Genomic DNA, 21,013 nt, shown 5'->3' with positions numbered 1-21,013 from the left:
CAGAAATGAAATCGTCTAGAACTAGTTTCATGTCGTCCCGACCTTTGTCTTCTCAGAGGGTATGGCATTTGCTAAAATCAGTCTTATCTGAGTAAGTAGTAGCCCCACCCACCCGCCCATATTTTCTCAGAGGATATGTGATTTGCCAAAATCAGTCTTATCTGAGCAAGTACTAGCTAATACTACCCTCTGAGAAAGTAAAGGGGGTGTGGGCTGGGCTAGAATTTGCTAACATAAGTCTTATTTTGGCAAATCACATATCTTCTGAGAAAATAGGGGGCGGGTGGGCGGGGCTAGTACTTTGTAAGATAAGACTGATTTTGGCAAATGACATATCCTCTGAATAAATAGGGGGCGGGTGGGCGGGGCTAGTACTTGGTAAGATAAGACTGATTTTGGCAAATGATATAACCTTTGGGAAAATAGGGGGCGGGTGGGCGGTCCTAGTATTTGTTAAGATAAGACTGCCCCTATTGATTTTGAAAACCAGCTTTTTTCGTATTCTATTTCTTTTAATTTCAAGATTTTAAATCCCATTTCTAAGATCTACATAACGTTATATATTGTCAGACTAATACTCTCAGATAGAAATGGAATCACCTAGAATTAACTGGATTGTCTTGTTTTATCTTCTCAGTTCTTGTTCTAAAGATCAACATCTGATAGAACCTAGAATTTTCTTAGATTTCTTACCACCTTACCTCTACTTTCTATAACAGTACGTGAATAAGTCAAAATTCTTCTACTTCTTCCGCAAATTTCACCAACATTTTATATTTTTATAGAATCTCAGAAACTAGCTCTTTTCTTATTCTATTTCTTTTGATACCATGACCTTTGAATTCTATTTCTATTTGTCAAGCCAATACTCTCAGAAATGGTATCGTCTAGAACTAGTTTCATCTTGCCCTGTCCTTTGATCTCTCAGAGGGTATGGCATTTGCCAAAATTAGTCTTATATATCTTAGCAAGTACTAGCCCCGCCCACCCGCCCTCTATTTTTCCAGAGGATATGTGATTTGCCAAAATCAGTCTTATCTTACAAAGTACTAACCCCGCCCACCCGCCCCTATTTTTTCAGAGGATATGTCATCTGCCAAAATAAGACTTATCTTAGCAAGTACTACCCTCTGAGAAAATAAAGAGGGGATGGGCGGGGCTAGAACTTGTTAACATAAGTCTTATTTTGGCAAATGATATGGCCTCCGACAAAATAGGGGGGGGGCGGGTGGGCGGGGCTAGTACTTGGTAAGATAAGACTAACTTTGGTAAATGACATAAACTCTGAGAAAATAGGAGGCGGGTGGGCGGGCCTAGTATTTGTTAAAAATAAAACTGGTTTGCCCCTATTGATCTTGTAAAAACTAGTTTTTTTCTTATTCTATTTCTTTTAATTTTAAGATTTTAAATCCCATTTCTGAGACCCATATAAGGTCTAAGTAGAGTTTGCTAATTTTTTAAAATCCTATTCAAAGTGATATAGGTGGGTATTAAAAGAAGTAGAATTAAATCTAGAATCTAGAAGAAAATATTTTTTTATGAAATGTATGGAAGAACTGGAAAAATTTTTACTCTGTTAGGAACTTATGTAGAAGGAGGAGTTCGATAAAATGAATTCGAAGAAAATTCTAGAAAAGTGAAAGAGAAGTTAAAAATATATGATGTTGGAAATTCTAGAATGTTCCATCTGAAAAGAAAGTTCATCCAGTGGGATGGAACAAATTTTGGAAAATTCTGTCTAAAATGATCAGAAGAATTCTAATCAAAGATCGAAGAAAAAATAATAGATGTTGATATTTGGAAAAGAACAGGGAAGACAAAGGGTGACGACAATTCTAGAGATATAATCTGACAGTTCTACTTAGAAGTAAAGAAATTTTAGACGATTTTCCAGAAATCCTAGCTTTGGCTGTCAAATGAGTCCATATTTACAATAAAATATGGTGATTTTAAATAGTAACATTTCTTTTGGTTATTTAATAAAAAATATAAATTTGTAAAAATATACAGGGTGTTATGTCTACAAAAATGCAACTTCGTAGTATAGGAAAAGTGCAGAGAAATCGAAGAATTACAAATACAATTAAAAATGTTCAAGGGAGGTTCAGAAAGTCTGAATTTACGTCCACTGGCGTTTCAAGACTTCCAAACCCAACGTTTGGCATTTTTATTAACGAGAAAACCTTTTTGAAATCCGTTGGTAGGCAATAGCGGAATGCCGACCACATCAAACGCACAACCTTGATCCTGGACAAGTAAATATTAATTACCATTTTATAAACCCATCAGAGCTTACAACGGTCGAACCTGCACCCATTAGTGACATATTTACAGATATAATATAGGTAATCAGTGCGTCTGCCCAGATGGTTTGATTACCGCCACCGGCTACAATCGGTAGCCGCCGAGCCAGTTCACAAACCACCAGCTAAATCAACCCAGCAACTGCATCTAGCTCATTTCCCACAGACATTAACTCCAGTCCAACCGTTTCCATACGCAAGGGCTGCCGATAATTGTTTAATCTCCTCATTCCTCAAAAAAGTCGACGCGATGGCTAGCCATCAACTGGTTGTAAGAATGCGGTTTTATTGTGGTGAGCTTTTTACGCAATCGAAATAAATGGTTTAATATGGCGCAGAATTTATAGCCCATGACGCGAAAAAATCGTGAAAAGACGCTCATTTTCTTCTTACCTTGATGCCAGATGCTTTCTTGTTCGGCTATGATGGTCTCGTCGTCCGACCACAAGATCTCCTCGGTCGACGCGGCGATACTCTCACAATCCATAAAGCTGTCGAAATCCATACTTTCTCTCGTGGCCATCGTTTCAGCGAATCTGAAACAAATCGAAGGTACAGCGGCTTGTAGAAAAAATGTTGAGGTTGAAAGACTGGCTCATCGAAGATATCACTTATCTGTCGTAATCATAATGGTTAATTATTTATGTCTACATTTTAGAAAATACTTCCACACCAATTAAGCGAACAAGTTGCGGGATGAAAAAATGATCGGTGACGAGATAAGGATGTGCTTCATTGAAATTTTTCTTCTAATTGAAGCAATTATTCGCTGTCGTTGGACTGATAGTATCTGGGTTTGTGACAGCCAAGTGAGCGTTGGATTGCGGGAGATAGGTGGGTAGTAAAGAGGTACAGTTTACATCTTCCTATTCAGTTTTTTCGGTACGCCTTTAGTGTAGAGTTTACAAAATAATACTAGGTTAGCAGAAGTGGTGCAAAAAATTCCAAGAACTGAGCCCGAAAAATCAAAGGCGCGATATTATTTACTTCTATACTTACTAATATTTTTTCCACGTCCCTGGCAATTAATTTTCTAATCCACGGATGATATCCACTACCGTTTATTACGAGGCCAAAACAACATTTTAGGTAAATAACGACATCAATTTTGGGGGGAAATACTTAAATAAAATTTTGCCAACTTTTTGCAACTACCAAAAATTTTACATACAGCTGGTTTCACAAAAAGCGCGACAAGATGAGCAAATCAAGTCACTGTCATTTGTCCCGTTTTTTTTTTTAAATCAGCTGTATGTATATAAAAAAAATAAAAGAAGCACGTCACCGATTATGGTGTTTTGAGGATTTGAGTATTGGATTGTTGAGCTGTGAAGATTTGAAAATTATGGTGTCTGACGATTTGAGAATCATGGTGTTTTGAAGATTTGTGGACTACGGTGTTTTGTGGATTTGAGAATTATGCTGTTTTGTGGTTCATGGTGTTTTGAGGATTAGAGGATTATGGTATTCTGGGAATCATCATGTTTTGAGGAACTGAGGAATATGGTGTTCTCAGGATCTGAGGAATTATGTTGTTTTGAAGATTATGGTGTTTTGAGGATTTGAGGATTATAATGTTCTGAGGATTTGAGGATTGTGATATTCTGAGCATTTGAGGATTATGGTATTCTGAAGATTTGAGGATTATCGTGTTCTGAGAATTTGAGAATTATGGTGTTCTGAAGATTTGAGGATTATGGTGTCCTGAAGATTTGAGGATGATGGTATTTTGAGGATCATGATGTTTTAGGATTATAGTGTTCTGAGGATTTGAGGATTGTGATGTTTTGAGGATTGGATTTTTATGGTGTTTTGATTATTTGAGGATTGTGGGATTCTAAAATTTGAGGATTATAGTGTTCTGAGAATCTCAGGATCATAGTGTTTTGAGATTGAGGATTAAGGTGTTTTGAGGATTTGGGGATTATGGTGTTTTGAGAATTTGAGAATTGTGGTGTTCTAAGAATTTGAAGATCATGGTGTTCTGAGGATTTGAGGATTAAGGTGTTCTGACAATTTGAGGATTTTGGTGTCTTGAGGATTTGAAGCTTCTAGTGTTTTGAGCATCATTATGTTTTGAGGAAATGAGGATTATGGTGTTCTCAGGATCTGAGGAATTATGTTGTTTTGAAGATTATGGTGTTTTGAGGATTTGAGAATTATAATGTTCTGAGGGTTTGAGGATTGTGGTATTCTGAGCATTTAAGGATTATGGTATTCTGAAGATTTGAGGATTATCGTGTTCTGAGAATTTGAGAATTATGGTGTTCTGACGATTTGAGGATTATGGTGTCCTGAAGATTTGAGGATGATGGTATTTTGAGGATAATGATGTTATAGGATTATAGTGTTCTGAGGATTTGAGGATTGTGATGTTTTGAGGATTGGATGTTTATCGTGTTTTGATTATTTGAGGATTGTGGGGTTCTAAAATTTGAGGATTACGGTGTTCTGAGGATCTCAGGATCATAGTGTTTTGAGAATTTGAGGATAATTGTGTTCTGATGATTTGAGGATTTGGGGATTATGGTATTCTAAGAATTTTGGAATTGTGATGTTCTAAAAATTTGAAGATCATGGTGTTCTGAGGATTTGAGGATTAAGGTGTTGTAACAATTTGAGGATTTTGGTGTCCTGAGGATTTGGGGCTTATGGTGTTTTGAGCATCATTATGTTTTGAGGAACTGAGTATTATGGTGTTCTCAGGATCTGAGGAATTATGCTGTTTTGAAGATTATGGTGATTTTAGGATTTGAAGATTATAATGTTCTGAGGATTTGAGGATTGTGGTATTCTGAGCATTTGAGGACTATGGTATTCTGAAGATTTGAAGATTATCGTGTTCTGAGAATTTGAGAATTATGGTGTTCTGACGATTTGAGGATTATGGTGTCCTGAAGATTTGAGGATGATGGTATTTTGAGGATAATGATGTTATAGGATTATAGTGTTCTGAGGATTTGAGGATTGTGATGTTTTGAGGATTGGATGTTTATCGTGTTTTGATTATTTGAGGATTGTGGGGTTCTAAAATTTGAGGATTATGGTGTTCTGATGATCTCAGGATCATAGTGTTTTGAGAATTTGAGGATTATTGTGTTCTGATGATTTGAGGTTTAAGGTGTTTTGAGGATTTGGGGATTATGGAGTTCTGAGGATTTTGGAATTGTGGTGTTCTAAGAATTTGAAGATCATGGTGTTCTGACAATTTGAGGATTTTGGTGTCCTGAGGATTTGAGGCTTATGGTGTTTTGAGCATCATCATGTTTTGAGGAACTGAGGATTATGGTGTTCTCAGGATCTGAGGAATTATGTTGTTTTGAAGATTATGGTGTTTTGAGGATTTGAGAATTATAATGTTCTGAGGATTTGAGGATTGTGGTATTCTGAGCATTTGAGGATTATGGTATTTTGAAGATTTGAGGATTATCATGTTCCGAGAATTTGAGAATTATAGTGTTCTGACGATTTGAGGATTATCGTGTTCTGAAGATTTGAGGATGATGGTATTTTGAGGATCATAATGTTTTAGGATTATAGTGTTCTGAGGATTTGAGGATTGTGATGTTTTGAAGATTGGATTTTTATGGCGTTTTGATTATTTGAGGATTGTGGGGTTCTAAAATTTGAGGATTATAGTGTTCTGAAGATCTCGGGATCATAGTGTTTTGAGAATTTGAGGATTATTGTGTTCTGATGATTTGAGGATTAAGGTGTTTTGAGGATTTGGGGATTATGGTGTTCTGAGAATTTTGGAATTGTGGTGTTCTAAGAATTTGAAGATCATGGTGTTCTGAAAATTTGAGGATTTTGATGTCCTGAGGATTTGAGGCTTATGGTGTTTTGAGCATCTTTCTGTTTTGAGGAACTGAGGATTATGCTGTTCTCAGGATCTGAGGAATTATGTTGTTTTGAAGATTATGGTGTGTTGAGGATTTGAGAATTATAATGTTCTGAGGATTTGAGGATTGTGGTATTCTGAGCATTTGAGGATTATGGTATTCTGAAGATTTGAGGATTATGGTGTTCTGAAAATTTGAGAATTATAGTGTTCTGACGATTTGAGGATTATGGTGTTCTGAAGATCTGAGGATGATGGTATTTTGAGGATCATGATGTTTTAGGATTATAGTGTTCTGAAGATTTGAGGATTGTGATGTTTTAAGGATTGGAAGTTTATCGTGTTTTGATTATTTGAGCATTGTGGGGTTCTAAAATTTGAGGATTATGGTGTTCTGAGGATCTCAGGATCATAGTGTTTTGAAGATTTGACGATTATTGTGTTCTGATGATATGAGGACTAAAGTGTTTTGAGGATTTGGGGATTATGGTGTTCTGAGAATTTGAGAATTGTGGTGCTCTAAGAATTTGAGGATTATGGTGTCCTGAGGATTTGAGGCTTATGGTGTTTTGAGCATCATTATGTTTTGAGGATTTGAGGATTGTGGTGTGCTGGGGATTTGAGGATTTATCTTGTTTTGAGAATCATGGTACTTTTAGGATTTAGTGTTCTCAGGATTTGTGGATTATGATGTACTGAGGGCTTGAGCACTGTGGTGTTGTGAGGATTTGAGGATTAGTGTGTTTTGACGAATTGAGTGTTACGGTAATCTGGGGATTTGAGAATTTTCTTGCTTTGTGGATCATGCTGTTTGGAGGTTTTGAGGATTATAGTGTTCTGAGGATTTGAGAATTGTGGTGTTTTGATGATTTGTGAATTATGGTGTTCTTAGGATTTGAGGATTATGGTGTTTTGAGGATTTGGGGATTGTAGTGTTCTGAGGATTTGAGGATTATGGTGTTCTGAAGATTTGAAGATTATGGTATTTTGAGGATCATGATGTTTTGAGAATTTGACGATTATTGTGTTCTTATGATTTGAGGATTATGGTGTTCTGACAATTTGAGGATTGTGGTGTCCTGAAGATTTGAGGGTTATGTTGTTTTGAGAATCATGGTACTTTAAGGATTATAGTGTTCTGATCATTTGTGGATTATGACGTACTGAGGGCTTGAGGACTGTGGTGTTGTGAGGATTTGGGGATAATGGTGTTTTGAGCAATTGAGGATTATAATGTTCTGAGGATTTGAGGATTGTGGTGTTTTGAGGATTTCAGAATTGTGGGGTTTTGATGATTTGTGAATTATGGTGTTCTTAGGATTTGAGGATTATGGTGTTCTGAGGATTTGAAAATTATGGTGTTTTGAGGATTTGAGGATTGTGGTGTTTTGAGGATTTGAGGCTTATGATGTTTTGAAGATTTAGGGATTATGGTGTTCCTATGATTTGAGAATTGTAGTGTTCTGAGGATTTGAGCATAATGGTATTCTGAGGGTTTGAGGATTATGGTATTTTGAGCATCATGATGTTTTGAGGATTTCAGGATAATGGTGTTCTGAGGATGTGAGGATTATGGTATTCTGAGGAATTGAGGATTGTAGTGTTATGAGATTTGAGGTTTATCGTGTTCTGAGGATTTGCGGATTATGGTGTCCTGAGGATTTGAGGATTATCGTGTTCTGACAATTCGAGGATTATGGTGTTCTGACTATTTGAGCAATATGATATTTTGAGGATTCTGTTTTTTTGGGGATCTGAGGATTATATTTTTTGAGGATTTGAAGATTATAATATTCTGAGGATTTGTGGATTGTAGTGTTTTAGGAATTGGAGGATTGTAGCGTTCAAAGGCTCTGAGGATTATGGTGTTCTGAGGTATTCTGAAGATTTGAGACTTTTGAAGTTTTGAGCATCATGATGGTTTGAGGATTTGAGGATTAGATTGTGGTGTTGTGAGGATTTGAGAATTATGGTGTTCGTACGATTTGAGGCTTCCGGTGTTTTGAGGATTTGATGACTATGGTGTTTTCGGGATCTGACTATTATGGTATTTTGAGGATTTGAGAAATATGGTGTTTTGAGGATTAGAAAATTTTCGTGTCCTGAGGATTTGAGGATTATGGTGTGTTGAGGATTTGACGATTATGATGTGAGAATTTGAGGATTACGGTGTTTTCAGGATTTGAAGATTGTGGTGTTGTGAGGATCTGAGAATCATGGTGTTCTGACAATTTGAGGATCATAGTGTTTTGAAGATTTGTGAATTACGGTGTTTTGAGGATTTGAGGATTATGCTGTTTGGAGTATTATGGTGTTTTGATGATTATGGGATTATGGTATTTTGAGGATCATGTTTTGAGGAATTGAGGATTATGGTGTTCTGAGGATCTGAGGAATTATGTTGTTTTGAAGATTATGGTGTTTGGAGGATTTGAGGATTGTAGCGTTCTAAGAGTTTGAGGATTGTGGTGTTGTGAGCATTTGAGGATTATGGTATTCTGAAGAATTCAGGATTATCTTGATCTGAGGATTTGAGGATTCTGGTGTTCTGAGGATTTAAGGATTTTGGTGTCCTGAAGATTTGAGGATTATGGTATTTTGAGGATCATGATGTTTTGAGGATTATAGTGTTCTGAGGATTTGAGGATTGTGGTCTTTTGAGGATTTATGGTGTTTCGATTATTTGAGGATTGTGGGGTTCTAAAAATTTGAGTATTATGCTGTTCTGAGGATCATGGTGTTCTGAGAATTTGAGGATTATTGTGATCTGATGATTTTAGGATTAAGGTGTTTTGAGGATTTGAGGATTATGGTGTTCTGAGAATTTGCGAATTGTAGTGTTCTGAGGATGTGAAGATTATGGTGTTGACAATTTGAGGATTATGGTGTCCTGAGGATTTGAGGATTATGTTGTTTTGAGAATCATGGTACTTTAAGGACTATAGTGTGCTGAGCATTTGTGGATTATGACATACTGAGAGCTTGAGGACTGTGGTGTTATGAGGATTTGGGGATAATGGTGTTTTGAGGAATTGAGGATTATAATGTTTTGAGGATTTGAGGATTGTAGTGTTTTGAGGAATTGAGAATTGTGGGGTTTTGATAATTTGAGGATTATGGTGTTCTGAGAATTTGAAAATTATGGTGTTTTGAGGATTTGAGGATTGTGGTGTTTTGAGGATTTGAGGCTTATGATGTTTAGAAGATTTAGGGATTATAGTGTTCTTATGATTTGAGAATTGTAGTGTTCCGAGGATATTAGGATAATGGTATTCTGAGGGTTTGAGGATTATGGTATTTTGAGCAACATGATGTTTTGAGGATTTGAGGATTATCGTGTTCTGACAATTCGAGGATTATGGTGTACTGACTATTTGAGCAATATGATATTTTGAGGATTCTGTTTTTTTGGGGATCTGAGGATTATATTTTTTGAGGATTTGAAGATTATAATGTTCTGAGGATTTGTGGATTGTAGTGTTTTAGGGATTGGAGGATTGTAGCGTTCAAAGACTAAGGATTATGGTGTTCTGAGGTATTCTGAAGATTTGAGGCTTTTGATGTTTTGAGCATCATGATGGTTTGAGGATTTAAGGATTAGATTGTGGTGTTGTGAGGATTTGAGAATTATGGTGTTCATACTATTTGAGGCTTCCGGTGTTTTGAGGATTTGAAAATTTTCGTGTCCTGAGGATTTGAGGATTATGGTGTGTTGAGGATTTGATGATTATGATGTTTTGAGAATTTGAGGATTACGGTGTTTTGAAGATTTGAAGATTGTGGTGTTGTGAGGACTTGAGAATTATGGTGTTCTGACGATTTGAGGATCATAGTGTTTTGAAGATTTGTGGATTACGGTGTTTTTAAGGATTTGAGGATTATGCTGTTTGGAGAATTATGCTGTTTTGATGATTAGAGGATTATGGTATTTTGAGGAACATGTTTTGAGGAATTGAGGATTATGGTGTTCTGAGGATCTGACGAATTATATTGTTATGAAGATTATGGTGTTTCGAGGATTTGAGGATTGTAGCGTTCTAAGAGTTTGAGGATTGTAGTGTTCTGAGTATTTGTGAATTGTGGTGTTTTGATAATTTGAGGATTATGGTGTTATCAGATTTTGAGGATTATGGTGTTTTGAGGATTTGAGGATTATCGTGTTCCGACATTTCGAGGATGATGGTGTTCTGACTATTTGAGCATTATGATATTTTGAGGATTATGGTTTTCTGGGGATCTGAGAATTATATTGTTTTGAGGATCTGAAGATTATAATGTTCTGAGGATTTGAGGATTGTAGTGTTTTGAGGATTGGAAGATTGTAGTGTTCAAAGAATCTGAGGATTATGGTGTTCTGAGGTGTTCTCAAGATTTGAGGCTTTTGATAATTTGAGCATCATGATGGTTTGAGGATTAGAGGATTGTGGTCTTTTGAGAATCATGGTACTTTGAGGATTATACTATTTTGAGGATTTGTGGATAATGATGTACTGAGGGCTTGAGAAGTGTGATGTTGTGAGTATTTGAGGATTAGTGTGTTTTGAGGAATTGAGGGTTATGGTTTTCTGGAGATTTGAGGATTTTGTTGCTTTGAGGATCATAGTGTTTGGAGAATTTGAGGATTGTAGTGTTCTGAGTATTTGTGAATTGTGGTGTTTTGATAATTTGAGGATTATGGTGTTATCAGATTTTGAGGATTATGGTGTTTTGAGGATTTGAGGATTGTGGTGTTTTGCGTATTTGAGAATTCTGAAGTTTTAAGGATTTGGGGATTGTAGTGTTCTGAAGATTTGAGGATAATGGTGTTCTGCATATTTGAGGATAATGGTGTTCTGAGGATTTGAGGATTATGGTGTTCTGAGAATTTAAGGAATATGGTGTTTTGACATTTTGAGGATTTTGATGTTCTCAGTATTTTAGGATTGTGGTGTTTTGAGGGTTTGAGGTTTACGCTGTTTCGAGAACTTATGGATTAAGATATTCTGAGGACTTGAAGATTAAGTTGTTTTGAAGAGTTGAGGATTATGGTGTTTTGAGGCTTTGAGAATTAAACCAAAATTATCGACCAATTGTTTTACAAAAATCTAGATGTAGGCAAAAATATCAAAATCAACTGTTTAATTAATGAAGAAATACCAACCGCCTCGTCGAGAAATTCCCCTTTAATCAGAGTTAAGATACCATTGACCCTTCCATGTAATTATTTCTCCAAAACCAAGACTTTTGGTCAAGAATACTTACCCAATACGACAAATTAAAAACGACTGTGGAACCAAAAACGAGAGGAAATATTACCCAGATAATATTACCTATCAAGTTATCACCACTTGGTTGCCATATGAGAAGATAAATTTGACACCAAGCATCAAAAAATCTTATAAACAAATCTGTTTAAACCATCAGTGGTTTTGAGTTCTAACCAGTCGCTAGGGAAATTATTAATTAAATTACCAATCGTACGTACATTCAGAGTAAGAGTACGATCCGAGTGACCTCGAAACTGGCCGTTTTTAACGGCGTTCCGCAAGGCTCGAATGTGGGTCTGCTTCCATTCCTAGTTTTGACTTACGATCAACTGAAATTAATTCGCTGGTGGTATTGAGTTCTCAGATCTTGTAAATTACTGTAATTAATTAAAAAAAATGTATTAGAGATATCTCACGAAAGGTTTCACTTTTAGCACCAGATGTCGCATTACGGTTCATTTAATTACTTAATTAGTTCCGTAAAAAACGTTAGAAACGTTTAGGAAGTGTTCCATTTAGCTTGTGTTTTTATTTATGAAATAATTACCCTGAACCCTCATCAATCCATAATCAATTACTATTCGACTTTTTATTCGTTCAGACGGTATGCAGGTACTTTAATAACATCAAATTACTCATTAGATCCTCGTCTATTCCACCACACATCTCTTTAATCGAACCTGAATAATTCATTAGCCTTGCGTGCACCTCTATTCATCTGTTAAATTGAATTGAGTCCGTCTGAATGAGCTATAAATTCACCTGTTTCTTAATTTTAATGAACGATACGATGTTAACAAATTATATAGACTCAGGTCCGTTATAAAAGCCAATTTATTTGATATGTTACTTAATATCACTGGTACACTTTCATATTTACTAATTAAATTGTATTGATAAATTACAACTACACGACAACCAATCAGGCCAGATATATTTATCATTTTTAACAATACAACTTTGCACAAATACTTCGTTCGGAGATTACGTCGAAGGCGCAATCTAGCGGGTTTTAGCAGAAGCGTAGTCCATTTTAGCGTAGAGCGCTTTCGCTGGTGGAAAAATGAAACCTTTAGAAGGAGCGCTTTAGCAGGCAACCAACAATGAGCTTTGAAAGCTGATAAAATTCAAATGCTTGACGACGAAGTAAAAATTGCGAAGTAATAAAACCCCTATTCAGGATTTATACACCGCACGATCAATCACGGATTCGAACCGATAACCACCCCACAAAAATAAAACCATAAACACCAACAAACCGATTTCAAGAATACCTTTTAATGCAACCGACGTGCAATAAATCACGACCGACACGCCGTGAGAGCACAATAGACCTCCAGCAAGATTTTAAAAAGTACAAACTTGTAACAAACACCGTGATGGTGATATATTAATTGCGGATGATTTCGATAAAAGATGATGGATGGAGTGTGCATTTCTCGACGCCACCGCCAGCAGAAGCACGTCTCGACGCCCCGAGACGGCTTATAAATAGACCTAGGGAATTCCTTTCGCCTAGACGGGGCTATAATTAGCCGCCCCCCGCGAACTTTTACGCACGAAGAGAGATTTATTTATACGCAGATGCCAATCCGCGAAATGTCTGGCGGCCAATGGTTCGGCGCACAGAGCTTTCATTCCCTTCAAGAAAATGATTACGTCATAACAAAATTTATTTCGAATTTTTGCTCGTTTTATAGAGTTTTAAATATTAAACAATAGAATATTCCGAAGTAAACCAAGAGTTTGTATTATATATTATACCGTTCCCGACGTGTTCTCGTTTCGAGATAATTAGCTTAAAGCAAACAATGCTGTTTCTTCTACCTTAGACAACGAAATTAAGACGGTGCGGTAGTTTCCCGAAAATAATGTTCACTAATAAAAGCTCTTCTTATAAATCCACATAATAGTTCCAGCTCGAGATAAAAACCCGCCACGCATAATAATTCACTTTATTATCTCATTTCCTATTTGTCTTCAGTTCTATGTTCAACAGCACTATTGTAGAGAAAGCTCGCAAACTGACTAAATATTATTTAGTTACATTTGCATAAAGCTTTGTTACACCGTCAAGACGTAACAATGAAAACGAGTTATAGTGTATATACGCGTTCAAACCTCCAACAAAACAAAACGAGCTTGAGCAAGTTATGAATTTTATCAAAGTTGTGTGTTTTGCAGAGAGCTTGTTAACTTACTCGGATACAAGAAGCGCGTTTGATAAGATAGAGAGCGAAATTAGTCTCTTGATAGACTTCGATATCGACGCGAAACAATCGGAAGCTCTAGAGAACGTGATGTAGAAGAGGAGTTGTGGCGAAAAAGCAATCATCAAAGGGAATTAGCGATGGATTGATTACAGCGCTTTGGGTGGGCTATGAAAAGAATCTTATAAGAGATATATATTGGAGGAGGAGGGGCGGGAGAAAAACAACGGATAAACCGAATGTGAATCCCTCAATAAATTTGTTTCGAGGAGGTATTTCTGTCTCTTTTTAAAATATGGAACGTGTGCGAGCTTTGGAGCACTAGAGGACTGTCTTTATTTTTTAATATCCAGCGGATCAAGATAGTGAATCAATTACTGAAAAGTTTCTCAGACGGAATTCATTTCCAGGGCTTAAACATCAACCTTGTTTTTTTTTGTTACATAGAGTAACTGTATATATAGTTTATGACAAAAAAACGTACCATTGTCAAGATTTTTATTTAGACGAAAATGCTAAAATATAGTTATAAAAATCACCCTGTATAAAAAAGTTAATATATATGTACTTCAGTTTTTTCTATTACTGTCGAGGTAAATCTAAAAGATTTCTACACCATCGTTTTTTTTGACAGAATTTGAAAGAGGCTCGGATGTCCCTGGTCTTTTTTTAGAAGAATGAAAAAAAATCTTGGGTACTTGGTGTTTGATTTTTGAAAGAATCTTAGTACCTTTTTGAAAGAATTTTCAGGGTTTCTGGTATTTTGTCTTAGAAAGAACCTGAAAGGATCTTGCGATGTTCCTGCTATGCTTTTTTTAAGGATTTGAAAGAATTTTGGGTATTTCCGATGTCTTTTTAACGAATTTAAACTGATTTTCGAGTTCCTTTTTTTTAAAAAATTGAAAAGAAATCCAGATTTTTTTATGGAATTTAAAAGAATCTTGGAGATTTTGAATTGTTTTAGAACTAATTTGAAGAACTAGTGTTTTTTTCTAAAAAAATTTAAATTTTGAAGCTCTTTCGTTTTTTCCCCAGAATTTCATGACCCTTAGTGTTTTTTTTAAGAATTTAAAAACATCTTCGTAACCCCTGGTGTTTTGTTTTTGTAGGTATTTTGGAAGAATTTGTACAATTCTTGGTATTTTATTTTTGAAAGAAGTTTAGTGGTCTCTAGTGTCTTTTTGAAAGAATTCTTAGGGTTTCTGGTATTTTATTTTAGAAAAAGTCTGAAAGGATCCTGGGGTGATCCTGTTTTTTTTTTTTAATTTGAAAGAATCTTGCGGATTTCGGAAGTTTCTTTTTAAGAATTTAAACAATTTTCTAGTTCCTGGGGTTTCGTTTTTGAAAAAAATTTAAAGAATCTCGAGGGATCCTAATATCTTTTGGAGATCTCTATTATTTTTTTGAGAGAATGAAAAAGAATCTTGGGGACTCTGTGTTTTTCATTTTGTAGGAATTTGGAAAAAATTTCCCGCATTCTTGATGTTTTATTTTTGAAAGAATCTTGGAGATCCTACTTTTTTTTGAAAAAATTAAATTTTGGGGTTCCTTCGCTCGTTTTTTAAGAATTTCATGATCCCAAGTGTCTTTTTTTTTAACAGTTTAAAAACAGAATCCTTGGTGTTTTGTTGTTGTAGGAATTTTGGAAGATTTTCCGGAATTCTTGGTGTCTAAAATGATCTTGGAATGTTTCTGGTACTTTTTTTTTAATAATTTGAAAAAATCTTGGGGATTTCGGAAGTTTCTTTTTGGGAATTTAAACAATTTTCGAGTTCCTGGTGTTTCGTTTTTGAAAAAAATTTAAAGAATCGTGAGGGATCCTAGTGTCCTTTTTTTCAAAAAATTTGAAAGAACTGTAGGGATTGGTGATGTTTTTTTACAGAATTTAAAAGAATCTTGGAAAATTTGAAAAACTCTGCAGCCTCCTTATATTTTATTATAGAACTAATTTGAAAGAATCTGGGAGACCCTAGTGTATTTTTTTTTTTTTTGGGAAAATTTAAACGTTGGAGTTCCTATTGTCTTTTTTTCAAGAATTACAAGATTTCTAGTGTATTTTTTTAAATAATTTAAAAACATCTGGTTTTGTTCTTGAAAGAATTTGAAAGAAGCTTGGAGATGTCTAGTATTTTTTTAAAAGAATGAAAAAGAACCTTGTTTTTTTTGTAGAAAGATTTTCCCGTATTCTTGGTGTTTTATTTTTGAAAGAATCCAGTAGCTTCTAGTGTCTTTTTGAAAGAATTTTTAGGGTTTGTGGTATCTTGTTTTAGAAAAAATCTAAAAAATCTTGGGATGTTCTTAGCGTTTTTTTTTTTTTTAAGAATTTGGAAGAATTTCGGGGATTTCCGAACTTGCTTTTTACGAATTTGAAACAATTTTCGACTTCCTGGTGTTTCGTTATTCAAAAAAATTCAAAGAATCTCGAGGGATCCTAAGTGTTTTTTTTTTCAAAGAATTTCGAAGAACTGTCGAGATTCCTAATGCTTTTTTACAGAATTTAAAAGAATCTCGGAAAAAACCAATTTAACAAGTTTTTACAAGATTAATAGGGACAAATCAGTCTTACTTCACAAAGTACTAGCCCCGCCCACCCGCCCCCTATTTTCTCAGAAGATATGTCATTGGCCAAAATCAGTCTTATCTTACCAAGTACTAGCCCCGCCCACCCGCCCCCTGTTTTCTCAGAGGATATGTCGTCTGCCAAAATCAGACTTATCTTAGCAAGTACTAGGCCCGCCCACCCGCCCCCTATTTTCTCAGAGTTTGTCATTTACCAAAATCAGTCTTATCTTAGTCAGGAATACTAGCAAGTACTACCCTTTAAGTAAATAAGCGTGTGGGTGGGGCTAGTACTTGCTAAGATAAGACTGATTTTGGCAGACGACATAATCTCTGAGAAAACAGAGGGTGGGTGGGCGGGGCTAGTACCTGGTAAGATAAGACTGATTTTGGTAAATGACATAAATTCTTAGCACTTGCTAAGATAAGATTGATTTTGCCTTGATTTTATTAAAAAAAAATGTACCAGAAACATTCCAAGATCATTTTAGGCACCAAGAATTCCGAAAATTCTTCCAAAATTTCTACAAAAAAGAACACCAAGGATTCTGTAGGTACTCGAAAATTGTTTAAATTCTTAAAAAGAAACTTCCGAAATCCGCAAGATTCTTTCAAATTAAAAAAAAAAAACAGGATCACCCCAGGATCCTTTCAGACTTTTTCTAAAATAAAATACCAGAAACCCTAAGAATTCTTCCAAAAAGACACTAGAGACCACTAAAATTCTTTCAAAAATAAAATACCAAGAATTCTAGAAATTCTTCCAAAATACCTACAAAAACAAAACACCAGGGGTTACGAAGATGTTTTTAAATTCTTAAAAAAAAACACAAAGGGTCATGAAATTCTGGGGAAAAAAACAAAGGAGCTTCAAAATTTAAATTTTTTCAGAAAAAAAACACTAGTTCTTCAAATTAGTTCTAAAACATTTCAAAATCTCCAAGAATCTTTTAAATTCCATTCCGGTTCTTTATTTACTTAGAGGGTAGTACTTGCTAGTATTCCTGACTGAGATAAGTCTTATTTTGGCCAATGACATCCTCTGAGAAAATAGGGGCGGGTGGGCGGGGCTACTACTTGCTAAGATAAGACTGATTTGGGCAGATGATATATCCTCGAGAAAACAGGGGGCGGGTGGGCGGGGCTAGTACTTGCTAAGATAAGACTGATTTTGGCAGACGACATATCCTCTGAGAAAATAGGGGGCGGGTGGGCGGGGCTAGTACTTGTTAAGATAAGAGTGATTTTGGCAAATGCCATACCTTCTGAAAAAATAGAGGGCGTGTGGGGTGGCTAGACTTACTAAGGTAGAACTGATAAGATCTTAAAAAAAAAAAACAAAAAACTGCGATCCCCGAAATTCTTTAAAATACTTGAAAAATTACACTAAAAATCTCTAAGATTCTTTCAAATTTAAAAAAAGGTAAGGAATCCAAGAGATAGTTTACACTATTTTCGAAATCAAAGCTCTAGAACACCTCAAGATCTTTTCAAATTCTAAAACAGACTACTTGGAACTCCTAAGATTATTTCTTTTTTTTTTCAAAAAATAAACCGGTATCCTCCTTTTATTTTTTGAAAAATATTCTTCAAAATATCTTTAAAAACCCTCTTCGAGATTCTTGCATTAAAAAACACCAAGATTCTGTGATTTTTTCAATTTTTTCACAAAAAAAAAATAGGGAAGTCCGAAGGTCCCCAAGATTTTTTAAACACTTAAAAATTACATCTGAAATCCCTGAGATTCTTTAATTTTTTTTTTAAGAAAAGGTTTTCCAGAAATTCTTTAAAATATTTTCAAAATAAAACACTAGGAGCTCCAAGGTTCTTTTAAACTCTTAAAAAAAAACATCACGGATCCCAGAGATTCTTTCAGTTAAAAAAAATGTACTAGGAACCTTGACAATTCTTTCAAAAAAACACTAAACGCCATAAGATTCTTTCCAATTCTTCCAAAAACAAAACACGAGAGATCCTCGAGATTCTATCAAATTAAAAAAAAATATATCGAAGCGCCAAAGATTCTTTTAGATTCTTTCAAAAAAGACCAATAATCCCGAAAATTCAGTCTTATCTTACCAAGTACTAGCCCCGCCCACCCGCCCCTATTTTTTCAGAGGATATGTCATCTGCCAAAATAAGACTTATCTTAGGAACTACTAGCAAGTACTATCCTCTGAAAAAAAAAATATGCGGTGGGCGGGGCTAGTCACTGGTAAGACAAGGCTGATTTTGGCAAATGAGTTATCCTCTAAGAAAAGACAGCGTGGGTGGGTGGGGCCAGTACTTGATAAAATAAGACTGATTTCGGCAAGTGACATATCCTCTGAAAAAAAGGGCGGGCCTAGTATTTGTTAAGGTAAAACTGATTTTGCGCCCCTATTAATCTCTATCAATTTTCTGATGTCTATAAACGTAGAATTTTTCTAGAATTTTTCACTTGAATGGAGAACTGTTCTGAAAAATTACATAAAAAAATCTCTAAGATTCTTTCAAATTCAAAAAAAAAAGGCAAGGAATCCAAGAGATAGATTACAATATTTTCAAAATCAAAGCTCTAGAACACCTCAAGATCTTTTCAAATTCTAAAAAAGAGAGTATTTGGAACCCGTAAGATTCTTTCTTTTTTTTTCCAAAAAATAAACCGGGATCCTTCTTTTATTTTTTGGAAAAATATTCTTTAAAATGTCTTTAAAAACTCTTTCCGAGATTCTTTCATTAAAAAACACCAAGATTCTGTAATTTCTTTAATTTTTTCACAAAAAAAATAGGGAATCCCGAAGTTCTTTAAAATATTTTCAAAAATAAAACACCAGCGGTCCGCAAGATTCTTTTAAATACTTAAAAATAGACATCAGAAATCCCTGAGATTATTTCGTTTTCTTTAAAAAAAAACTGGGAACCTCCGAGATTCTTTCAATTTTTTTTTAATAGAAAGGTTTCCCCGAAATTCTTTAAAACATTTTCAAAATAAAACACGAGGTTCTTTTAAACTCTTAAAAAAACATCACGGATCCCAGAGGATTTTTTAGTTAAAAAAAAGGTACCAGGAACCTTGAAAATTAAAAAAAAAACACCATAAAATTCTTTCCAATTCTTTCAAAAAGAAAACACGAGAGACCCCCGAGATTCTATCAATTAAAAAAAAAAAATACATCAAAGCGCTCAAGATTCTTTTAGATTCTTAAAAAAAAAAGACACCAATGATAGTGAAAATTCAGCATTATCTTAGCAGCTACTAGCCCCGCCCATCCGACTCCTATTTGCTCAGAGGATGTTATTTGCAAAAATCAGTCTTATCTTAGCAGTTACTAGCCCCACTAACCCGCCCCTATTTTCTCAGAGGATATGTCATTTGCCAAAATAAAATCTATCCTATCAAGTACTAGCACGTAGTACTTTTTGAGAAAAAATGGTAAGACAAGACTTATTTCGGCAAATAACATATCCTCTGAGAAAATAGAGGGCGGGTGGGCGGGCCTAGTATTTGTTAAGATAAAACTGATTTTGCCCCTATTAATCTCTATCAATTTTCTGATGTCTATAAACGTAGAATTTTTCTAGAATTTTTCACTTGAATGGAGAACTCTTCTGAAAAATTACATAAAAAAATCTCTAAGATTCTTTCAAATTCTAAAAAATAAAGGCAAGGAATTCAAGAGATAGTTTACAATATTTTCAAAATCAAACCTCTAGAACACCTCAAGATCTTTTCAAATTCTAAAAAAGAGAGTATTTGGAACCCGTAAGATTCTTTCTTTTTTTTCCAAAAAATAAACCGGGATCCTTCTTTCATTTTTTTTTTAAATATTCTTTAAAATCTCTTTAAAAACTCTTTCCGAGATTCTTCCCCTATTTTTTCAGAGGGCAGTACTTACTAGTATTCCTGAGTAAGATAAATCTTATTTTGAGACGACATATCCTCTGAGAAAACAGAGGGCGGGGGGCGGGGATAGTAGTTGATAAGATAAGACTGATTTTGGCAAATGACATACCTTCTGAGAAAACAGAGGGCGGGTGGGGGGGCTAGACTTACTAAGTTAGGACTGATAAGATCGAGAAAATGTAAAAGTAGAGAGTCGGCCGACAAACTCAAAAATATATAGAAAAGATTAGAGTAGTAAAACTTTGGAAAATTACATCCAAAAAGATGATAATCCTAAAATGTTTCAATAGTGTAGAACAGGGTTACCACTTAGAAACTGTGAATATGGGGATTTTTGGAGAATGCTAAAAGCATGGAAAATCCAAAGTGAGGTTCCAGAAGCATTCTAAACGAGAATAAAAATAATAAGAAGGTTATACTTCAGAACAAAAACGGAGGAAATAGAAGCCAATTGACGCAAAAGAAAGAAAGTTCTAGACCATTCTATTTCAGAAGAATATTAGCCAAGCCCTGTATAACAGTTCTCCATTCAAGAGAAGATGTCTAGAAGAATTACATTCTTAGAGACAATGGGGCATTGGAAAAAAATGTTTTTGAAGACTGTCTCGGGTAGGAGAAAGAAAAATTATTTCGATCTGTTACTAGAAAGAACAGAATTTGTTATTTCTGGAATCGGCTATTTTTCATGAGAAGATTAATCAAAGCAATTTCTGAAAATTTTAGAACAATTTTTGCTTACTGTGGATTAACAGAAATATTTATAGACGAATATAATAATAACATTATACAATAAAAAATTATTGGAATCAATGTATGAAGACTAATTAATGATTAATCTGACCTGACATAACCGAACATGGCTAGCCTGACCTGACTTATCCTGCCTGGCCTAACTTGGTCTAGAATTTGACACAATCTAATCTGACCTGACATGACCTGATCATAACTGTATATGATAATAAGTTTTT

General features: G+C 35.0%; 1 protein-coding gene across 2 annotated transcripts in view; it reads right to left on the bottom strand.

Annotated features, from left to right (window-relative positions):
* The window catches only part of LOC135125009 (protein TANC2), a 267,204-nt gene that overhangs the window by 200,117 nt on the left and 46,074 nt on the right, over positions 1–21,013 (bottom strand). For both annotated transcript variants that reach the window (XM_064050277.1, XM_064050284.1), the window contains exon 2: positions 2,697–2,839. In XM_064050277.1, coding sequence (XP_063906347.1) covers positions 2,697–2,826 — 130 coding nt within the window. In that variant the 5' untranslated portion in view covers positions 2,827–2,839. The remainder of the gene's footprint in view (positions 1–2,696; positions 2,840–21,013) is intronic.

Source organism: Zophobas morio, unplaced genomic scaffold (assembly GCF_036711695.1).
Source record: "Zophobas morio isolate AGI-343-1 ecotype UQ-CSIRO unplaced genomic scaffold, CSIRO_AGI_Zmor_V1 ptg000008l, whole genome shotgun sequence".
NCBI classification, from domain to species: Eukaryota; Metazoa; Arthropoda; class Insecta; order Coleoptera; family Tenebrionidae; genus Zophobas; species Zophobas morio.
The sequence above is the reverse complement of the archived record's forward strand: the minus strand, read 5'-3'. Positions and strand labels throughout refer to the sequence as shown.